Genomic DNA, 22,358 nt, shown 5'->3' on the forward strand with positions numbered 1-22,358 from the left:
TGTTGGGGGGCAGTTTTTACTTAATGGGGTCTCTCTTATTGATGGGTATTAGGGCTCCTATTGGTCTCCTGGGGGGAGTTACACCTTAATGGGGTCCAGCTCCTCCATTCCGTGTATTAGTCGGAGGTGTTTAGGGGGTGGTTATGGGTTGTCGTGTTGTCCCCCCCCCCCATTATGGGTGTTTCCTCCCGCGCCCTCGGGGGCAGGTATGGGGTCTGTCCCCACAACACCCCCGGTTCTGGGGGGCTGTTTGCCCAGAGGCTCCTGGGGACACCCCTGGGCTCTGACCCCCCACGGCGGGGGTTTGGCGGGCTCGGAGCCTCTCGGAGCAGCCAAGGGGGCCGTACCCCCGCCCCGGTGCCGGGCGGTGCTGGGCCAGGCGGGGGGCGGGCCGCGGGGCGGGCGGGGCGGTGATGCCCCTCCCGGTGCGGCGGGGCCGGCGGCGGAGCGCAGCGGGACCGGGGCCGCTCACACCGGCGGCGGCGGCGGCGGGGCCATGAAGGTGAAGAAGAGCGGCGGGGCCGGGGCGGCGGCGGCGGCGGCGGCGGCGCGCACCGAGGAGGAGCTGGGCCGCAAGGCGCTCATCGGGCCCGACGACGTGCTGGGGCTGCAGCGGGTCACCAGCGGTGCGTGCCGGGGAGGGGGCTCCCCCGGGACGGGGGGGGGGCTCGAGGGCCGACCCGGGGGTGCAGGGGATGGGAACCGCGTCCCCCTTGGGGCTGCCTGGGGGCAGGGGGAGCCGGTTCCCCCTCCCCAGGGGACAAGGAGCAGGGGATGCAGTACCGCAGGGGGCAGGGTCCCCCCCGGGGATGCGGTACCCCTGGGCTCTGGGTACCACCTAAGGACCAGGGACCGGCGCTCTCCCAAGGGATGCCCGGACCTGAGACTCAGGGGCTGGGGATACAGCCCCACCCCCCACCGAGGGATGCACAGGCTGTGGAGCAGCCCCCCCACCCCCCCACCCCGGGGTCAAAGGTCAGCGGTGAGATGCTCCCGCGGTGCTTTCCCCATCGCCCCTCTCCTATGTCTGTGCCCCTGCGCATAGGGCTGGGCCAAGCTGAGCCCCTAGCCTGTGCCCACAGCGGTGGGGCTGGGGGGGGCAGGCTGGATCTGTGGCTACAGCATGAGGGGGCTTCAGCATAGACCCATCCTGCAGCCCCCCCAGTTTCCCTTTCCCCAGTACAGCACCACTGGTCTTGAGAGCATCCTCAGGGGACGGCAGGCGCGGGAACGTGCCGGCTGGAGGGTTTGTTGTGCTTGGCAGAACAGCTCGGCTGGGACCGGGCAGCTGCCTGCGCGGCGGCGGCTGCGTTGGACCTGTCGGGATTGCAGCATGCCATGGGGGGAGAAGGCATGTGCCTCAGGCCAGCCCGGGCTCAGCAATGCCCAGGGGTGGCCTGCCCCGCTGCTCCCCAAAAAGGCCTTTTAGCATGTCCTGGGACCTTTGGGTCATCTCTCTGTGGGCAGCAGGTTGGACAAGGGTGAAGAGTGCTGGCAGGGAGGAGGGGGCTGGCCTGGGTGTCCGGCCGTGCTCCTCTTTGCCTTGGAGCCCTCTGCGATGTGGCGGTGGAGCAGGTTTCGTGTCGCAGGCCAGGGCTGCGCGGTGTGACGAGCCCTGGTGAGGAAGGATGCGGCTGTGAGCGTTGGTGCGTGCGGGCAGCCCCGTGGGCCTGTGTGTGGTGAGCGGCACGGAGGGGTGGGCGGCAGGGGGGGCAGGAGGAAAACCCTGCGGGGACTTGGTGTTAGCCTGCAGGAGGGGGCTATGGAGGGTCCTCTGAAAGTGGGGCTGCTGATGTTGGGGTCCTTGGGTCCCCTTCTCCGAGCTGAGATGCTCTGATGGGCTGCAGCAGCGTAATTCACTGCCCAGGCCCAGAAATCCCCTGCCTGTAGCAGGGAGAGCTGTGCAGCAGGCGCTGAAGCACATTGCCAGCATACTCGGAGGAGCAGCAGTTAGATGGTGAATCCAAGCGATGGCTGCATTAAGCACTTTGCCTGCTTGCTTTATGGTAGCCTGCATGTCCCTGCCTTCGATGGGGCTGTCTGGAGGGGCTGCGGGTGCACGGCCACCCCGCACCCTCGCTCCCGGGGCGCGCAGACCTCACGTGGCATCGCTCTGGCCAGCGGGGATGGTGCATGGCTCTTGGTAAGCACCTGCATGCCCAGGGCGCAGGGAAGGTTGAGCCAGGCTGGGAGCGGAGCTGGTTCCTGCTGCTTCCAACCATGGGGCAGCGCGCTCTGGAGCACAGGGAAGATGTGAAATGCATGAAAATGTTTTGCTCCCCTCCTGCTATGGGACTTGCTGGTACGAGGGTAGCGCAGGGGGTGTGGATGGGTTGTGTCAAGCGTGAACCAGGCACTGCGATGAGCAGTGGGTAACGCCTTCCCATGGGAAGTGCTTGTCTGTCCTGCTGGGGCCAGCAAATGCTCTCTGCACCTGAAATCCTCAGTGTGTGTTTGGGAATACAGGTACACAATACATCCACGTTGAGTATATTGTATCTTATTACCTATTATTGCAGCACCACTTCTCAAGCTCGGTTTTCCACCTGGTGGGTTTAAGACAGAGAGCAAAGATACAAGAATATTTTTCTGATCCTTAACATGTAATGATTATTTGGGGCATTCTGTGGCCTTTTCTCATTTCTATGCACCACAGCAAGCTCTTAAAAACAGGTTGCCAGAAATACCAATGTGAAACCGTTCCAGTCTTCTGCTCCGAGCAGAGGGTGCTGCAGGGAGGAAGAAGGACCAGATTCTGGGAGAGAAGTTCATGGCTACCCCAGCCCCAACCTCTGCCTTGGAGATGCTGAGTCGGGGCAGACATGACACCGTATTTCAGCAATTCTGGTTTTGATGCCCAAAGTTGTGCTCTGGGCAGTTTGAAGTTGAAGTGGGAGATTGGTAGTGGGGTTGCAGCAGAAATGTCCTGGTGCCCTGGACATCCCCTATGGTTCCAGATGGAGTATAATTCATCTTTATCCAAACTCATGGGCCAGTAACGCAGCAGCTCGCACTATCGAGGGACTGTGGATAAGCTGTGTGCTGCCCAGGGACCTGCGGTGGTCTGGTCACGTTTTAACAGTGCTTCAGCAAACAAAGTCCAGGATAAACCACGTTAGGGGAGGGCTTGGTACTGCAGGAACGCGTGGTTTAGAAATGCTTACACCACGAGTAGCCTGCGTCTTTCTGAATGGCCTTCTGTGGGGAGAGGTAGAATCCTAGCTACTCTATGGAGTACAGTATGGATCCAGTTACAAAAGGGACTCCATAGCATGGCTGCCCATGGCAGCAGGGCACTGCTCACACCTGGGAGGGCCCTGGCAGCCCGGCATGTGCCGGGGATGTGCTGATCTTGCAGACGCTCTTTTGGAGCCAGGGTTTGCCGTCTTATGCTTGCTCTGCCTGCTGCGGAGCTCCTGGATGCTTCCTGATACACTGGGCGAAGCTGCTCGCCCTTCAGCCCTGGCAGAGCTGGGTCTCTGTGGAGCCAGGCTGCTGCTCGTGGTTGCTACCTGTTGAGCAGGCAGCAGGCGGGCAGGCTGCAGGCAGGCTCTTAGCCCTGCTCTGGCATTTGGGTCTAGGGAAAGCCCTTGATTTTTGCATGGGGAAACACAGCTGGGCTTTCCTCTTCCAATAGGTACAGCTGATAAATGACCAAACGTTAAATGTCTCAGGCTGGGAGGGTGGAGATGCAGGATGTGGCTCTGTGGCAAAAGCGCGCTTACTGCTAACCCAGAGAAACGCCGTCTGCAACCAGCCGGAACAGCCAGCTGGGCTCTGCTCTTAATGTGCTTCTAATAAGCTTAAAGGGGGAGTTGTGGAAACTGTCCTGCGTATGCTGCGTCCTTTCAATGTTAAATTCTCCAGCAGCCCCAGGGTCATAACTTTCCGGGCACGCTAGGGTCCAGCCTGACAGATCTGGGGTGCTGCCCTGGAATATCCGGGCCTTTTGGCTGGGCTGGCTCTGGCTGGATTAGGTGTGAGGCGAAGGAACCATTTTCTTTGCAATTAGCAAGATTTGTTACTTGCTTTCACAACTGGGGTTACAAAAAGCGGAAAAACTTTATGACATGATTAATTGAGGATTAGCAAAGGAGTGGGGCAGAGCTCAGCTCAAATTGCAATTAATTACCGAAGCAGCCAGAGGATTGGAGGAGCCTGTCTGCATTTATTGGGATGCGGGTATCTTCGAATGCCACGTCCTGCCTCATGGAGCCAGCTGAGGAGCTGGGGGCTGCTGTCCCCAGGCACTGTCCCTCGTGTTTTTGACCATGCTGCATCTCGCAGCTTTGCTGGGTCACGCTGTGCTACTCCCACGTTAGCTGCGGGGCAAGGTTAATTCAAACAGAAGATGGAAGAAGAAGCTTCCGTCTTTGGGGTTAGAATCATTGGTGGTCAGCAGGAAGATGATATTACAGCCCCATCCCCTTTTGCCAGTGTGCAATAGTGCCAGGCTTCAAACAGATGCGTAACGCAAGGCAAGCTTCAGCCTCCGAGACTGCCCTGCTTATCACAGCTTGAGGCACCTGTACAGTTTGTCTGTAATAGTAGATTAAAGCTTATATTTTAAGCTTTATTCTAAAGCTTATTTTATTTTAGCAAACCAAAGGGTTAAATAATTGATTAGCTACTTGGAAACAATTACAAAACAAAGCCTAAAAATAAGGAACACACACTTAATCATTTCTGAAACTAATCTCTTCCCCGAGCTGTCATTTAGGATTTCTCTGAGGCTTCTCTTAGCAGCTTTAGCTAAAGGCCAGCTTGGCAGAGGGCTGCCTCGACGGGTCAGTCAGGGCAGACCCTTCGTGCGTGACTTTCATACCAGTTTCCCTGTAGCTGGTGTGTGCGAATCTATCTTCAAAGCCGCTCCTGGACCATGACTTCCCTTTCCTTCCCCAATTAATTGGGAAAATTTATTGTATTAGGAGCTCTGATTACCTGGGGGTGTTTGTGAGGAGGTTAATGAATCACTGTTCCGAGTTGTCCAGGGCTGTGATGTGTAGAAACATTTTGAAATGCTGATTTCTTGTCGCAGAGCGATATCCCAGAGCTGTGTCAAGCTGCTCTCACCGTGCCTCCTTTCCTCGGCAACACCACATACGTTCTGAACCTTTTCAAGGCTTTGGGATAACGCGCAACTCGAAGTGTTGTGTAGATGATGGTTTTTTTTTTAGTAGTCTCGCAGTACAATATGGACTGTTAAGCTTTCCACATGGTGTGTGTGTAGTACAGGGTGCCGGGCTGGCAGCTGAGCGGGTTCTTCCTTCTGCCAGTGTTGTGGGTTTGGGCCAGCCCTGGTGGAAATGGGAAAGGTAAGAGGAAAGCTGCGGCATACGCTGGGGCTTTGGGCAGGGCCGGATTGCTTTGGCTTAGCCCTGTGCGAGAGCAAAGTGAGCTGATTCTGTTAATGTTGCGCACGTGGTTTCAGGCTTCGAGTGCAATCAGCGTGAACAAGGGGGCAGGAAAAAGTGTTTGGATACCTTGGGGATGGGGGAAGAGCAGCTCCAGCCTTCCTTAACAAGGCCTGGAGGGCTGTGATCAAATTAATCGTGAGAGGGTGAAGTCTGGAAAGCTCTAGCTTAAAAAAAAAAAAAAAACAAACCAAAAAACCACCACGTGCAGGCTGCCACAAAAAGCCGAGCCTGGTGAGCCGTGCGATAGGACTGGGCACATAGTGTGGCACGGGTGGGTACACCTTTACGGGGACCTTTGTAAATGCCCCAGCTCAGAGCAGATGCCCCAGCATCCCGCTGGGATGCACCCCTCTGCTTCATCCGCAATGTCGGTCACTACATGTGCCGCTGTAGAAAAACTCCCGTGGGATCCTCCTGGTACGAGATTTTTCCTCTGGGGCATTCACAGCAGCCTAATTACCGAGCCGGGCGGGAGGGCTGCAGGTGCCTCCCTCCCCGTTTACCCCCACTGTCTTTGCTTATCCAAACCCCGTGGCTTTAGACATGGAGCGGATCCTGGCTGGCTTAGCTTGTTTCTCTGCCCCTCTCTTTACGGGACTTGAACTGCTGAGGCAGAGGGCGGGGAAAATGGTTTAGTTTTTTCTTTAATTGACCTCCGGTTGTCTAAGCAGGCATATCAATATCGCTTGAAACTTGCCCTGCCTTCCCCTCGAGCTCTTGCACTCTGTCCTGCGTCACTGCTCTGCATCTTCACGGCTTCGTGCTATTTTTGCTCGCTTCCTCCTGAGACTCTTCAATCTGATAATCTCCTAATCTCCAGCTCCTAGCAATTCATCTGCGGTTGTCTTTGCCTTATACCTGGCTTATGTCTTGGGAGTTGTCTTCAAAATAGCTTCTGACCTTGTTGGTTAATGCGTGTTAAGAAATAGGCCTGCATAGCTACAGGAGCCTTCTCATTCCCCAAATTCTTGTTATTGCCTGGGTTGGGGAGAGACGTCCCTATGACAAGTCACTGCTGTTGCATCAGTTTCTTGTACAGCATCCTCCTGATTTAGACCCGTTTTTATGACCAGATTTTGAGTTCTTTCTTACCCCGGGTACACTCTGCTTTCCTTTGTGGGCTATTAAAGCTTTAAAATAGGAGCTGCCCGATCTGAGCTTAGACGCTCTGATGAGCACCGCAGAAATATCTGTAATGTCTGTGAGAGGGGACAAGTGCTTTCTCCTGGTTGCAGAGAAGGAGAAGGAATCTTGAAAGGAGCACAACAGGGAGTGCTAACCCTATTGCCCATGAATTTATCCTCTTGATAAAATGTGCCTGGTGGGGTGGTTGCAAAGGAAATCTGAAAATACAGGATCAACTTTTAGCTTTCTCTGATGAGGATCAAACACCTAATCTCATCCATTGGATAACTGCAATAACAGGGAGAGGGCAGGAGGAGAAAGTGCCTTCATTAGCTTTCTTCCTGTATTATCTAGCGTTGTATTATCCCTCACCTTTTGTGCTCTTTTCTAACACCAGCTTGCTAAAATACATGGCTGGAAATATGCACCGGGGTTCACGGTGTACCATTGTTCACAAGAGAACAGGCAGTGCCTGCGGTCATTGTCTAGGCGGTTTTGTCGCTTTCTTTTGCAATCTTGGTTGTTTTTTTTGGGGGGAGGAAGGTTTCCTGGGTGAGAACTGGCTCTTCTCTGGACTGGACAGCGGAGGTACCTCAGAACTGTGAACAGGGAATGAGCATCCACTGTTTCTGATAAGAAGGCTAGAGATCTCTTAACAAATGTCTTGCTACAGATTGCTGTTTGGGGCTTTTTTGGAATCACTTTTTCATATGAAGGGAGTAGGAGAATTGATGAAGGAATCCATTGGGTCTGGCTCAGGAAGTCCATCACCTCTGCTGCTTCCTGAGACCACCACAGTGGTGCTAGTTGTGCTTCCAAACTCTTCAAAACCATGGTAGATCCTAAGATAGAAAATGTCTCTAATAGTGGGGAGTTGCAGATCTTTGGGCATGATACAGAGATTATGGGAAAGAAGCTGCAGAGGCACCAGCAGGAATAGTGATGTGTGAGTGAGAAGTAGCTGCTAGTACCAGGCTTGGGCAAGTTGCATTGAGAACAAGTTCAGCTCCATTGGTGAACTCTTTCCAGGAAGAGTTTGGGTATGGAGGTCTGGGATGTGGCAATTCACTGGACTTTAGGAAGGAGTAGGAAATGCTCCGCCTTTGTGACCTGTTTTTGCACTACTTCAGGACAAAAGCCAGTCTGTTGGGTTTCCTAAGACGGTGCTGATGTGTCCATCCCTTCATCCCTTGTTCAGAGTGTGCTCTCTGTCAGCCCTGAATCAGGTGAGAACCGAAGGCTTGTTCAGGGAGATACTGTCATTATTTGATTATTGACAGGAAACAACGCAACCTGCTTCAGGGGAAGTGGAAGGAACTAGAAAACATTCTGTCCTGAGAGACCAAAACTCCCTTCCTTGTAATGATCCACTTCGCTGGGTGGAGGTTTGAGCTGCCTCATGTCTAACTAAAATAGACATGGATGCTGCCTCCATTCCCCAAATTGTGGTGACGGTGAATTAGGATAATGAAAGCAGATGATACATTTAAGTGCGTCACGGAAGTGTGGGCAATTGGGCCCTACAGTAATTTAAAAATAAGTATGTATTTTGATGAGATTAGCAAATTTGGCAGTGCTCAGCTCAATAGAAGTATCTGCCAATTGCAAGCAGCCCATTCCCAATAAGACCTTCCGGTGTAGGTGCGGGCTTCTGTTATGTATGGGAAAAAACCAGCAAGTGGCTACTTCGATTTTTGAACAGGAATTGCAGCAAGCAAATTTAATACAGACTGAGAGGAATATATATACCTCTTTTTTTTTCTGCTAGAAGACTGGGCACTGCCAGAGGAGGAAAAAACACTTGATTGCAGTACTCTGGCAGCTAATCTTCCCAGATGTCATCCAGTTAGATACTGGGATGTTGATTTAAAAAAAAAAAAAAAGGTTTAAAATATTTTCAGTGCAAAAAAGAGTTGGAAAATATAGTGCCGGGGTGCAAACATCAATGAGCAGGAGCCTGATGGGGATTCTGCCCCGGGGTTTACTCCTCTTCGGTGGCTCTGCTTTGCTCTCCTCTCCTCCAGATGAGTCATGGACACTGTTACTGCAGCAACGCTGCTGCCAAGGAGGGGGATAAAGCTGTTGCCATGGTGCTGGATGGGCAGGAATTCTGCAAGAGGAAAAACACTTAATAATTAACTTGCAGACAAACGCGGCTTCAGACTTTGCCTGCGTGCTCTAGGGAAGGTGTCCCGGGCTCCCAGGCGACCAACAGCCTGTTCTGGTACAGCCCCTTGCCTTCGTGGAGAGCAGCTGGTCCGAGCGCGGCTGTGGGCCGAGGGAGGCGAAGCCGGGACTGTGGGAAGCTGCTTCTGTCAATTTGTGTTTTGCGTGTGGCTGCTTGGAGCGGGGAAGTTGTGGGACGGGTTAAGAATTTGGGCTGACTGATGTGTTTGAGCCTAAAATCATGGTGTAATTGCAGAACACCTACCTGAGGACTGCTAAACGTTGGGGCTTAAGGCAAGGGGTTGATTTAAATTTCTGTCCCATCTCCTTAGCTACTATTAAAGACAGAAGAGAAGATTTTGTGCAGTTCTTGGGCTATTTTGTCTAACAGTAGGCTTGCATTTTCCTTCCCTGCCAAATGCCAGAGATGCTTTGAACACAGTCCTCTCTCTTAAAGCCCATTCCTTTGAGTATTCACCATATGGTGGTGATGATGGAGAGCAGTAAAACTGTCCAGAGAGTACGTTTAACACCTCTGTTCCTTGTACCAGTGAGCACTCGGATAGTTCTCCAGGTTAAGGAGATTTGCAAAGAATAAAATGCTTCTAGGAAAGTACAGGTGCTGGATGTGCAGTTCCTGCTCAGCAGCGCCTAGGAGCAATCTTCCATAGTGCTGACTACAGCTAGCTTGTGTCTCACTACAGAGGGGCCTGATTTCTGTAATTACAGATCCCAGCATGAGAGCCTTGCTGTCTGGTAGTTGCAATGCGTGGCATTTGGGATATTCTCTAACTATACCACAGCAATCTTTTATTAACTCCTTATCTATGGGATGTGCTAACTACTGCCCATGAACCGTAACCCTCAACCATAATGTAGGTACCCGATTTGTTATACTGGTGCTGAGGTACGGGTTGTAATGGGCAGGTGTGATCTCCGAGTACACTGTAACTTGTTTTCATATATTCAATGAATAAGCCTTAGGTGGATGGCTGCATTTGAATTTTAAAAATAGGAAAGCAGACAGAAATAAGTGATTAACTCAGACTACAGCAGGAATTAGTAGCTGAGAAAGGGCTTAGAATTAGAATGTTAAAGTATTACTTTAGAACCTCCAAAAGAAGTCTCCTACAACATGCAGATGCACGGTTGTTCAAAAGCTAACCTGGCTTGTACACATACAACATTTATTTAGATTTGTCAGGATAAAGTAAGTTATTGGAGCTGCTTTCAATCTGTGCTTACATGTGCAGGAAAAGGAAGCACCACTGCTCTTCCCAGGGAGGGGAGGCTGATACCCAGGCCAGGAAGCTGTCTGAAGGCACAGCGAAGCTGAAGCCTTAAACAATGACTTTCTCCCAAAGATACCAACTCTGGTGGAAGCAGGGAAGGGCTCTGTTCGCAGACTGTTTTCCTAATGCAAGGAAAGGCTTCAACACCATTTTCAGTGCTGAGGAAAAAAAGTCCTTGCATGGGACAAGCATTGGTGGAGAAAAGACGCCATCCTTTGTCTGCAGAGGGCTGGAGAGAGGGGAGGTGGCACCAGGGAGGACACTCCTGTTCCAGTTTAAGTGCAGTCGGCTTAGTGCTCATAAAGCTGCTTAGCACTTGCATTCTGCCAGAGGGCAGTTTTTAAAACAGGCAAAGCCTCTTACACGGGAAAGGCTAGGATTTGATGGAGGTGCTGACTATTCTCAGTACCCTGAGGGGAAATGGATGCAGAAGATGCTGGGGCAGGGTTGGAAAAAGGTGATGACCTCCAAGTGCTGGGGGAGAGAAGCCTTTTCCCTGTCCGAGCAGGGTGATATGAGCATTCAGAACTGGGATTGTCTTCATAGACCTCAGTTTTGGATTAAAAACAGGATAGTAGTGGAGATCATTTGGGCTGCTCTCACTGCTGGTTGTGACCTCCAAAGAGTAATACCTGGTAATTCTGGGCAGCCATCATTAAGTTTGCTTTCCTCTGCAGATTATTTGTGCACTCCAGAGGAAAATGTTTACAAGATAGACTTCACCAGGTTCAAAATCCGGGACATGGAATCTGGCACAGTCTTGTTTGAAATCACCAAACCAGCAGCTTCAGGTGAGTGCACACACAAAATACTGTTTTCATGAACAAACAAATGCTGGTGTCTGCTTCCTTTTGCCGTTTCCCACTCCTTTTAGTCAACACATTTCCCAAAACTAGGAGATGCTCTCAATTGCAAGAGAGCTGGAGTCCCAACTTGCAGCAGAAATACTATTCAGGTGTCCCTTTGTACCAACACAGTGAGCAGAACTTGTTGCTGCTGTATTCTTATGATTGCCATCTGTGATGAGAAAGGACAGATGGATGTTGTAAACAGAAGCAGGGGAGGAGGAGGAGGTCACCGTGTGTTCGTTTCTTGGCTGTTCGTCAGCTAGAGTCCCCCTGTACATAACTTAACTGTTACTCTAACATCTTTCACTCAGGAGTCAGGAAAATGGTATTTCCAAAAGGGAGAAACTTTGTCAATTGTGCAAATTAGACAAACCGAAAATTTGCATTTTTTTTCTTCATAGTTTTTAGGTGTTACTTGTAACCATCGAAATGTTACCTGTTGCCAGTGGTAATAAAAAACCAGGGCAACCATTCTTTTCCTGATCAAGCACTCTTTTAAATCTTCCCCATTTCCCTGCAGGTGAGAGGACGTTTTCTGTAGCTTATAGATAGCAAACCAGACGTGCTAAGGTGAAATGGCTTGTTCAGAGTCACACTGCAATCCTGAACCAGAGGTAGGAGCAGTAAGTCACTTCAGAAGATAAGAAGGGTATCAAACCAAAGGGCCATCTTGCAATGCTCTGTCTGAGTGACCCGTAGTGGATGCCGTAGAGAGGATAGGAGGAGCGTAAGCACATCATCAGGCTTTCTCAGAATAGTTTCCTGGCTTGTATGACTCAATAATGTATGATTGCAAGTATTTTTCACTGGGTTTCTGTTTCTCAGACGACTGTGACGGAGCTTTACTTTGCGCTTTTCCAGAACGTGAACACAATGACAAGAAGGACATTGATCCCAATGCTGGACGGTTTGTACGCTATCAGTTTACCCCAGCTTTTCTTAGACTTCGGCAAGTGGGAGCCACGTAAGTAATTGCTCCTGTGCTAATTTTTCTAGTACAGGAAACAACCGAAATCTTATACAAAGTGGCTCTTGCTTGTTGATCCTGTCAGGAAGTTGATTTCATAGGGATCTTTTGTTATTATGAGGATCCGCAAACATCTTTGCTGGATGCCTTGCTTTCTCCATCCCTTTAGCTTGTTTATTTACCTCAGGAACAGGCGTGGCATTGAAAAGATTAATGCTAAAAGGGGCAAGATAAGGTGGACAGACTGCCCAGATATTCCAGTTCTTTTCTGTGCATTATAGAGTTTGTTTGTCAGAGGCTCTGCCGGTTTTGGAGGATGTGTCTGCAGCCTTCCGTGCCGCACTCCCCAAAAAACATTAATCCATAGATGCACATGAAATGGTGAAGAAATGTTTGATGCTTTATGTTCCAGAAGTGTCTGGTAGTACTGCTTGCATCCATCAATAAACCACACCAAAATGTGACACCTAAAGTATCTTTCTGTAAAGCTTTAGGCCAAAGTTATTGCTACTATAATACAGGTGACAGAGTGTATTGTTTCTTTAGTAAAAGTTAGTAGTGATTACTACTAACTACACTGTTAATACTAACTTACTACTAACTACAGATTTATCTGCAGTTAAATAGCATGCATGGGGATGCGATTTGTGGCTTGTATTTCCTCTTCTGGCCCTCCAAAGTGCAGGCTGGTGGGCTTCTTTGTCCTTAGTGGAGATTTTAGAAGAATATTGGGTCATAGCGTGGCAGGTTCTTTGTTATCTTTGTTTTTCCTTACATTCACTTAAGTTTAAATAAGTAGATCTAATCAAGAGCTTTATGCCCATTGCTATTAGATCATTAAGTCCATAATACTGTAATCGAGCATCAGTTACAGTTTCCAGCACAAACCTATTTGTTTCAGGTATATAGAAATCATTAGTTTGGATTCATATTGGAGTGCAGTTTGATAGATCCCGTCAGCAGCAAATGTGTATTTCACAAAAACTGATGTAGCCTTGCTTAAAAAAACAAGTATTTTCGAGAGCTTGATTAAAATTCAGCATTTGGTTATGATGCAAAAGAATTAAAACTTGTTGTCAGAGAATATATTTAGAGCAAGGTTGCACGTTACCACTTCCTGCTAATCTTAAAGATGTGCGCCGTTTAGATTTTGTTTTGGAAGAAAAATTAAAGTTATGTATCAATTAGCACCTCTTGGCCCTATTTGGTTAAAATGGTAATTACCTAACTTTTGATTTGTGCCAAACTAGTAGCAGTGTCTTCCTGGCTTGCTCATAGCGTATCGTATGTGACTAATACCTACCTTTCTCCAAGAGGTCACGCTTCTTGGTAAGAGGAACTTGAATATAGTGCTGGCTGAAACTTGTCCCCCTTTAGCACTTACAAAGCAGGAACAGAAGAAAGGCTGTTTTCTGTAGATCTGGCTTTTTTTTAGTGCCCACCAGAAAAATTAAAATAACTTGTACAAAAATCCAATGCAATAAGGAACATCTAGTGAGTGATTGAGTGATCTAGTGAAGACCCTATCCAGTATAGTTGGAGGGATCTTTTCTTCACTGAAGATGGGTTTAAGATAGTAAAATTGTCTTGCATGTCCTTCTTTTTTTTGAAATCGAAATATAGTATAATCTATGAATTGTAATGCTATGTTATGTCCCTGTAGCATGCTTTAAGAAAAAGAGGAAACGATAATTTGGTTAGTACCATTGCTTTAGATTTTTGGCTTTTTTTAGAAGAGCTCTCTTCTACCTTTCAGGAATGGTTGAAAATCTTACTTAAGGAAGAAAGCTCATTTCAATCTTATCCTTCTTTTTCAGGGTGGAATTCACAGTAGGGGACAAACCCATTAATAACTTCCGCATGATTGAGAGGCACTACTTCCGGGATCAATTGCTTAAGAGTTTTGATTTTGAATTTGGATTCTGCATCCCCAGCAGTAAAAATACTTGTGAGCACATCTATGAATTCCCACAGCTCTCTGAGGATCTCAGTAAGCTCTCTTTAATTGCTGGGTTACCACACAGTGATGTTAATCTAAGGTGTTTTGAAGAAGCCCTTTCTTAAGAGCTGTCTGTAGAAAGTGGGTAGGGTAGAGTACTTCCAGGTAGTTTTGTATCTGTGTTAATACAGGTTTTGTTTTCTAGTACCATGTATCTTGTCACCCACCAGCCAGTTGCTTTTTTTTTTTTAAAAAAAAAAAATTCATAAAAGGGAAGCTTCAGTGTCAGGAAGAAAAAAGATGATTGTGTTATAAACCAACCAAAAAACTAGGATTAAAAAGTCATCCGATAAATGGGTGACTTAAATGTTATGTTCTGTTTGATGTGCTATATTGATAGCTTGAGAGGTTTTAGTTTTAGTATGAACATAACTTTTATTTTCTCTCCTCTCTCCCAAGACACAATAGCATCAGTACTAAATCTGTGTGACCTTATATTCTTTACAACCCCTAATCATGTATGGTAGCACTAATGTTAAAGTCTGTGGAAAATACAGTGATGCGCTGCTGCTTATTTATTGTCACACCAGAACAAATTTCTTGGTTTATCACTGTTTTTAAAACAAAACAAAACAAAAAGCCCCAAACTCTAGTGTGATATTGTTTTAAGGTTAAGTAGAACGCTTACACTTTGTATGGTGCCTTAACACATTTGGATTATGTTTGAGGTCTTTAAAAGATACTGTCAAGGAATGGTTTGTGTAGGTTCCTGTTCTGGTTTCGGTTTTGGTTTTTCATGTGAGAGTTTGCTGCTGTCTGAGCAATGCTGTTAAACGTAACCAAAACCCAGGGCAGAGCGTTGCCTCAGTAGGGCTTCCGTGTAACAAGATTAATTTTTTTTTTCTTTCTTCCCCCTGCAGTTCGAGAGATGATCCTTCATCCATATGAGACACAGTCGGACAGTTTCTACTTTGTAGACAACAAGCTCGTGATGCACAACAAGGCAGATTATTCATACAGTGGAGGACCTTGAGCACAGGATGGACAGCCGACCTCCGCCGGCCTTCCCTTTCCTATCGAAGTCGTCAGGGATACCAACACCTTCAGTTCAGTTGCCCACAGTGTCAGCTGGACAAGGATCCACAAACCAAGGACTCTTTGCCACAGTAGGAGTTTCATGACTAAATTTGTCAGTCTCATCTTTTTTGAGCTTTGAAGCAGACCCAGTTCTTCAGAACTTTAAGCAGTTCTACAATGCTAAATGATCTTTGGATACCACTTCCCTAAGTTCTTTAAGTGTCTGCTTTGAAAATGGCCTTGTGAGACCTGGGGGATTTTGCCCTAATTCTGCAGATTTGTGTTCTGGCCCTCAAGTATCTTTTAGGACGTGATTGCTTTCTCAAAGAATATAATCTGAGAAACCATGCGAGTGGATGGATGCAAATGCAGAGTTCTGTTTATTTGTTTCTCTTTGTGAATGCTTCAAAGGCACGGCCAATTTAACTTGTACATCCAGTTGAAATGTCAAGCATAACATCTTACAAAAGCAAGTTTCATCTTTAGATTAGTTCTCTAAATAAGTATCTCATCCTTTAGTTTTGTTCCTTCTATGTAATATTCTGTTTAATCTTGGAAACGCTGAAACTCGCGGTGAAGACCAGTAGTTCAGTAACAGAGCTGGTTTTAATCAGGTACTGTCCTTTTACATTTCAGGTGAAGGCAAAATAGCTTTGAGAGTCCATGAACCTCCATAAGCATTTTCCATTAATTTCAGTTTTTGCAAACTGGTTGCAGAATAATAAGGAAAAATTGAAGGATTTTAGCTTTATTTAACATTTTTACATAGCTAACATTCAGCCTATTCATGCTGTACATTTTCCATGTCTATTTTCTTTCATCTCTGCTCAATACTAAGATAAGGGCTTCAGCACTGCTTGTTAGAGCAACGTTTTCATTTGTCTAGGGCAGTTGGAGAGTGTGGAATTTCCAATTTTCCATTTGTATCTGAATTTGAAGAACGTTGTGACAGTGTTATCCCTTTGTTAAAAATGTTTTGCATTGGATATTAACACAGGTGAAACAGTAAGTCTAATAATGTAGGACTTTAAGGCACAGCAAAAATTTAGCAAAAGCTCTCTCTTCAGACTCTCTAAGAAGTTTAAGACCAATTTTGCCCAAGTTTCTCAGCATGTGCTTCTTAGAAAGATAGAAGTGCAAAGAAGTAGCAACATCAAGAGAGTAAACTAGTGTATGCAAAACAAAACCTGAGAAGGCTGTGTGGGGTAGCCTGTTGTCATGAAACCCTTACTCTAAAGGTCAGTTCACTGATACTTTAAAAAAATAAAAGGCAGTTGCAGTTTGTAGATATTTCTATAAATACTTGATGTCTCCATGTCTAATTCTGTGAGTTTAAGTGGAACGTTATATGTTAGCCTGAGATAGGTGTGATTGTAATAATTTTTATAAAATACCATTTCCAGTCGTGATTAACATCTTTCTAGTCACAGCCTAAGTCAAACAGAACTACAAATGGTTCCAAATGTAGCCATCCGCCTAAGAACAGGGAGGTTTTTGTGCTCTTGTTGAGGTTGTGATCACTATTAAATGTGTTACCATTTGTATTTGGCTTGGCTTTCTTTACTTCTGAAAGAGGATTCAGTTTTCTAAAGAAAATGAATTGAGTTTAGGTTACAGTTACAGAATTTTTTATTAAGATTGATAGCTAAGAAAGTACGTAAAGTTCACTGATTTCACACAGCTAGTATCTTGTAGTAATTATTATCACAATGAGACTTGTATTTATCACCATTTGTTGTCTCTAGTGTATTAAATAATACAATTAGGCTATGGCTGACTTACCTGTTTGAGAGTTACAAAGAATTTCCTCATTATTTGTACAATGCTTTGAGCTACTGATCATTAAGTTTTATAGCACAATAATTAGTAAAGGTGAAAATAGTTTCAAAAAGTCTAGGTCCATCCCCCCTTTTTTTTTTGCATCAGGGCTATTAAACTATATATCAAATGATATTTTGCAGGTTTAAGTATTTATGAATTTTATTCCAACTCTTGAAAGAGAAAATATACCAATTTGAAGACAGAAGAGAGTGGTAACTAGCACCCTGTACAAGCTTTCTGGGGATATCTTTCAACTCTCACCTGCTGTTCATTATAATCACTTCTGTGCATAAGATTTTTAAAAGACTTCTAGCAATGGTGCTTGCCCAGAATTGCCAGTCATACATTGCAAACAGATGTATGTTTCAAACAGAAATATACATCTCGGTATATTTTGGTGAGAGCAGTTGTACTTTGGTGCAGCCTTTTGTCAGTCTTGGGTTATGGTACTGAGTATCTTCTCTGTATAGCATATCCTTGCCTGCTGATCTGAAATAGTCATGTTCTGCTCCTTTTTTATGCTACCTTCTTTTAAGACTTTGGACTTCAAACCCCGAAGTCATTCCATAAAAATATTAGTGTAATCAACAAAAACTTGAGTGGTAGACATGCCCCTTTAAAAAAGAACCTACAGAAAGTTACCTTGTTCCCAATAGTGCGGTATGTTGTTGAATGGACTTTCTGACACTCTGCATTTTATGGTAGGTTTGAGGTTAAACATGAGAGGATGAACTATCCACTGCTAATCTCCTGAATTCTGCTAACTGTTCTGATAATTCAGATTCTATGGGTAATAATTTCAGGCTAAAAGAAAATTTGATGTGAATCATATAGGACATATTTTATTGAGTGAATTTGTTGTCTTCTATTATCAGGAATACTTTAAAACAGAAACATATTTGTTTCATATTTGGACATTTTCAGTAAAATAAATTGTAACCTTATTTTAGCTTTAGCTTTTCAGTTGGAGGAATTTTTCTTTTTTTAAAAGTCCCCACAGTTTGCTACAAATAACAGGTTCTGATTCTTAAACGAAGGCAAATAACAAAACTTTCTGAGGGAAGTGTAATGAAGGTGCTTTTTTTCTGTATTCCACTGCAACAGCTATCAATCACTGTTACCTCTCTGTTTCACTTGAAAACACTTTGTTAGCATTTCTTTAAGGTCCTCTACATCCACAATGTTTACAAACATGTGGGAATCACTGTCCAAGGGAGAGGGTTCATTCCTTTTCTACCTGTTTATGCAGAAGTATAATGTGTAGTGTTGACATGAGATATTATATTGTTGCACGTAAGCAGCATGAGAAGAGTGTTTCTTCAAAAACTTTTGCAGTACAGTTGCTGTTCTAATGCCAGTTCTGTCCTTGTTTTGCATTAAAACTATGTGCAAAATTTCATGTTAAAGACCACGCTTTGTACAGCACTGAACAACTTCAACTTTCATCTGAAAGGGAGCCAAGAGCTCTCAGGTCGGTTGTAAAATGAAACCCACATTTTTTTCCCTTAAATTAGCAGCTGATTCTTATTATAAACCGGTTGAAAATCAAATCTTAACAGCATTGTTCACAGAAGAATTTGTTAGTCTCCTTGACTAGTTATTATTTTATATTTTAATATTAATATTATGGGGTTTACTTTGGAAGTTCATCTACAATATCACCAAATATTGGCTCTGGAAAAATAATTCTTATGTTTTTTCTTTGGTCTCATTTTAAAAATTATTTTAATTAGCACTACAGCTCTGTTTTAATGACCTAGTGTGGAAATTCAGTATCTGACTTTCTGAAAGTGAAAGAAAACATCTAAGGGCTAACCAAGATGATCTGCTAATAATGACTAGCTGTTTCCCGTCATAAGACAGGATTATGTGTGTACTTTAGAGAGTGAATTAGTCTTGGAAAAAGAAACTAAGTCTCTGTGAGTGCTAATAGTGACATAATTTTTCTGAGAGAAAGAAATTATAACTCAACGTATTTTTTCACTTTCTCAGTCTTGGATTCCTTTAAACTTCATGTTTATTTAAAGAAAAGCAACAGTAATACATTTGTGGTTAACTGCCATGCTGCATGGTCTAATAATTCACAGACTTCAGTGGCAGAAAGAGAACAATTTATTTTTAAAATTAACACATCAAGTATAAGTATGGTTTAAATTCTTGAAACTTTGTTCTCAGATCAATGACTTTGTTCTCAATCAAAGCCAAAATTGTTTCTGTGAATGTATCCTTTATGTGGAGACATTTATGAAATAACTGAATAATCCACTGTCCCTGACTCAGAAGAATTTTTTTTTTTTTAATGTAGAAAGTCTCTTCAGGTTTGAAAGCAATGTGTTGGGGTTTAGTTCTTGCTCGTAATCTCTCTCTATGTCTTGTTTTTGAGCAGATCAGTAAGATAGCTCTATTTGCCACCTCTGTCCTCTATTTGAGTTTCATTTAAAAAACTTGTGTAGAGCGTCAAAGTGGTGGCTGTCTGTGTGTGAAACATTGCAGGCTACCAAGTTCCAAATTCCTTCATTTTGAGCAAGCAGACTATGAAAGTATATTGAGAAATAGTGCTACATGTTGACCCATAAAAACTGAATTCCAATCTTCATGACAAAAAGTAAAGGGAACTCTTATTCATGCAAAGATTACTTGGGGTCTATTTAAGGTAAGAAAATGCTAATACCCAGCTCTTGTACTTAATAAGTATTATAACAATGTTCTAATAATTATTCATAACCTGAAAAAATACGGTTAACAGCTCAATTTTAATTAGATCTGGTTAGGAATGAAACTATAGAGATTATTGCTATTCCTTATGGGGGCAGGGGAGAGCAACTAGAACTGTATGTATTGCACAAAAGCTAGACAGGTTTACATGCATTAACTCTCTCTAGTGGTAAAAGTTATTTCCAGGAAAAAATGAGGGAGAGGACAGGAAAAAGGACAGGAAAAGAGTTAATTTCAGCTAATTGGAACCAAGAGCTTTAAGGCCATGGTAAGTGTAAATGCTTTTTCTCTTGAGTTTGAGATAGCCGGTAGCTTCTGTTAGCAGTTCTTTTCTATACCCCCAGCATAAGCACTACCTAAGTTTATACAAATGCTTTAATATTAATCAGATATTAAATCTCATTGACAGTTCATATCATTTTCTAAACATGGAAATATATTTGAAGAGTGTGATACTCTAGGCATCAAGTTGCAGCTCAGTTGTTTTCTAAATCCCAGGACAGTCTGACTAAGCGGGTGAAATTGTGTGTTTGTGTATCTGTTCACAAGCTGTAGTTAACTGCCTCCCTAGAATCACTGTGTTAATGCCTACTGTGTTGTCTGCTTGTATCTTAATGCTACACTGAGAAAACCTGTTTGAATGTGACTTTTTTGCATAGAATCAGAATTGTCTGTATTAAAATGTATTTATAAAAAAATATATTTTTTGTGGAAGGAAAGTAGGATTCTAGTTAATATACCATTGGGAAAGCGTTAGAAACATTTTTACCAAGTTCATTTATAATTCTTTGTATCTTGTAGTTACCTGATTTGTTTCCTATAAGAACATCCACTGTGGCCCATTTAGTGGCAATGTAATGCACTGTCATGCAGAGAATCTGGTTTTCAGAAAACTGGGAGTCTTTTGTTTCCTTTTGGGACAGTAGGAAACTGAGTAGGTTGCCAGGAGAAAAAGGAACCTTGGCACCGAATCCACTTCTGTGGCTTTGGCTTCAGTAACTAGTCTGTTTGACTTGTTTGCAGATAGATAAGTAACGAGAGCAAAGATTGAGACTTCAGGATAAAGAAAATTAGATGATACAATTTAGTCTTCCTGTAGGAGAAGGAGAGTACTAAAAGTAATTTATACAAGGATTAAATAGGGAGTACACTTGCTTAAAATTATTTCATATTGGCAGCTTAATCATAAATGTGCATACTAGGGAATATGCTTAACTTTTTCCATTACCTTGGAAAATGGTTAAAAAACATGTAACTTTCATTAGCAAGTGTTTCTTCTCCTGTAACAAAATGCAAAATGTAAAAAACTAAATAAATTATTGATCCTAGAAATGAGGGTGATTGTCTGTTTTATTTAAATATTTATATTAGCATATGAAAGACATTCAAATTTTCATTTCAGATGTCTTCCATCAATATTTGAACTCCAGTTTTATGCAAATTTATGTAACTAGATTCACTTTCTGATGATTATAAACTAAGCAACGCACATGTAAAAACTCTGCAGTGGTTTGCGTAGTTACATGAGTAAAATGATTACATTAAAAGTGTTTAAATGGGATTCAGCTTTCTGATTGGTGAAAATATCTTGGGGCATAATTAAAATAAATTATTTTCAAAGTACACTAACAGAACTTAGTTGTTCCACAGATCACAGTTATGCACCAGGCTGTGCTTTTGAAAAATCTGCCGGCTGCACTGTGGAGAATCAATTTTTGAAATTAATATGACGCCTGCAATTGCTGTCTCTGCCATATTGACTAAAACTGAAACATCTGCTCAGACTGAAGTGAGTTGTATTGGGATAATTCCATCTTGATGTTTTTGATATTTTAGTCAAAAATTCCTGGGAATATCTCTGTATTTCTCTGTGAAGCAGAACAAATTACCTACTCTCAGAGGAAAAGAAGTATAATGTTTTTGTTTGAAAATATCTACTGTAACTCATTTTGATTCCTCAGAATTACTGGGGATGCCTTAGTAACATGGTATCCAGCAGAACAATTATTGTGTACTGGAATTTGCAGAAGAAATTTATTAATACAAGGCTTTAACTTTTGGACTATTACTTGGAGCTGCATGAAATACCTGCACCGAGTTCCGCATTAAGGTGATGACCTGAGCACAGGTTTGTAATGTGACTATTGTTCAGCTATCGCTCATCTGAAATCTGCAATGAAGATATACTCAAAGTTTTACATCAGTTCTCTTACAGGCTCTTCTAAAGTCGAGGATAGTTTCTGGTTTTGCCTGTACAGGTTCTCTGTGGTTAGATGCTCTCTGCTGATTAACCTTACTCTCGGAATTACCCGAACAACTGGAAGTATCAGGTCTATTTTCTTAGAATCCTTGAAAGGACTAGATGCTGATTGCACTGAATACCTAAACAGAAGAGATAGCAAAATCAGTACGAGTAACTCTAATAAGGCAGGTTAAACAGTCTCTCTGATTTTGATGCTCAAGTATAATTACCTGGAGTGGCTGAAAAACTTCCGAGGTTGAAGAGAACCATTTTTAAAAAAAAAAAAACCCACACCAAATTTTATTCAAGAGAAAATTTCCCAGTGTTAAATATCTGCCAAAAATACACTGCATTACCAATACTTTTTCTTCTTTTTTTTTTCCTTGGCTAGTGTGTCAGTCTCATTTATTAATAAATATGCTAATCATCCTGGAGATGTTCTGTACCTCTCACCAGATTCTTATTTCTTATGGCATTTGTCAGCTGCTTAGCTATTGTAGCAAATCTTATGTGTTCGCACCATGCTTCTAATTCTTTTGTCATTGTTCAAGGGCATTCATCTATCTGTGACTTGCATTCCCTTAACATTTCTTAACTGTAGTAAGAACGATTCTCAGTGATATACTATTCCAAGTTTCCCAATGTATACCTTTAAGACAATGTATCTTATTTTTAAAGAAAATTTTAGAGATTACAGAAGTCTATCATCACATGCTAGGATAAAACAAAGGTATTTATTCTACCTATTT

General features: G+C 44.0%; 1 protein-coding gene across 2 annotated transcripts; it reads left to right on the plus strand.

The window, feature by feature from the left end:
• Window positions 1-435: 435 nt before the first annotated feature.
• Window positions 436-20,688, plus strand: UNC119 (unc-119 lipid binding chaperone). 2 transcript variants are annotated; one of them, XM_075168698.1, is made up of 5 exons: window positions 436-626; window positions 10,678-10,791; window positions 11,674-11,812; window positions 13,633-13,805; window positions 14,675-20,688. In XM_075168698.1, the coding sequence occupies exons 1-5, from the start codon at window positions 497-499 to the stop codon at window positions 14,785-14,787; spliced, it is 669 nt and encodes a 222-aa protein (XP_075024799.1). In that variant the 5' UTR covers window positions 436-496; the 3' UTR covers window positions 14,788-20,688. The 2 variants fall into 2 exon arrangements, with proteins under 2 accessions (XP_075024799.1, XP_075024801.1); XM_075168700.1 differs by having other exon boundaries at window positions 11,710-11,812.
• Window positions 20,689-22,358: the final 1,670 nt, after the last annotated feature.

Source organism: Calonectris borealis, chromosome 19 (assembly GCF_964195595.1).
Source record: "Calonectris borealis chromosome 19, bCalBor7.hap1.2, whole genome shotgun sequence".
NCBI lineage: Eukaryota > Metazoa > Chordata > Aves > Procellariiformes > Procellariidae > Calonectris > Calonectris borealis.

Excerpts from the sequence above, each read along its gene's own strand:
- UNC119 (XM_075168698.1), top strand. The coding sequence starts at position 497 with ATGAAGGTGAAGAAGAGCGGCGGGGCCGGGGCGGCGGCGGCGGCGGCG. Across the intron at positions 11,813-13,632 it reads CTTCGGCAAGTGGGAGCCAC|GGTGGAATTCACAGTAGGGG; the intron begins GTAAGTAATTGC and ends CTTCTTTTTCAG. Across the intron at positions 13,806-14,674 it reads ACAGCTCTCTGAGGATCTCA|TTCGAGAGATGATCCTTCAT; the intron begins GTAAGCTCTCTT and ends TTCCCCCTGCAG.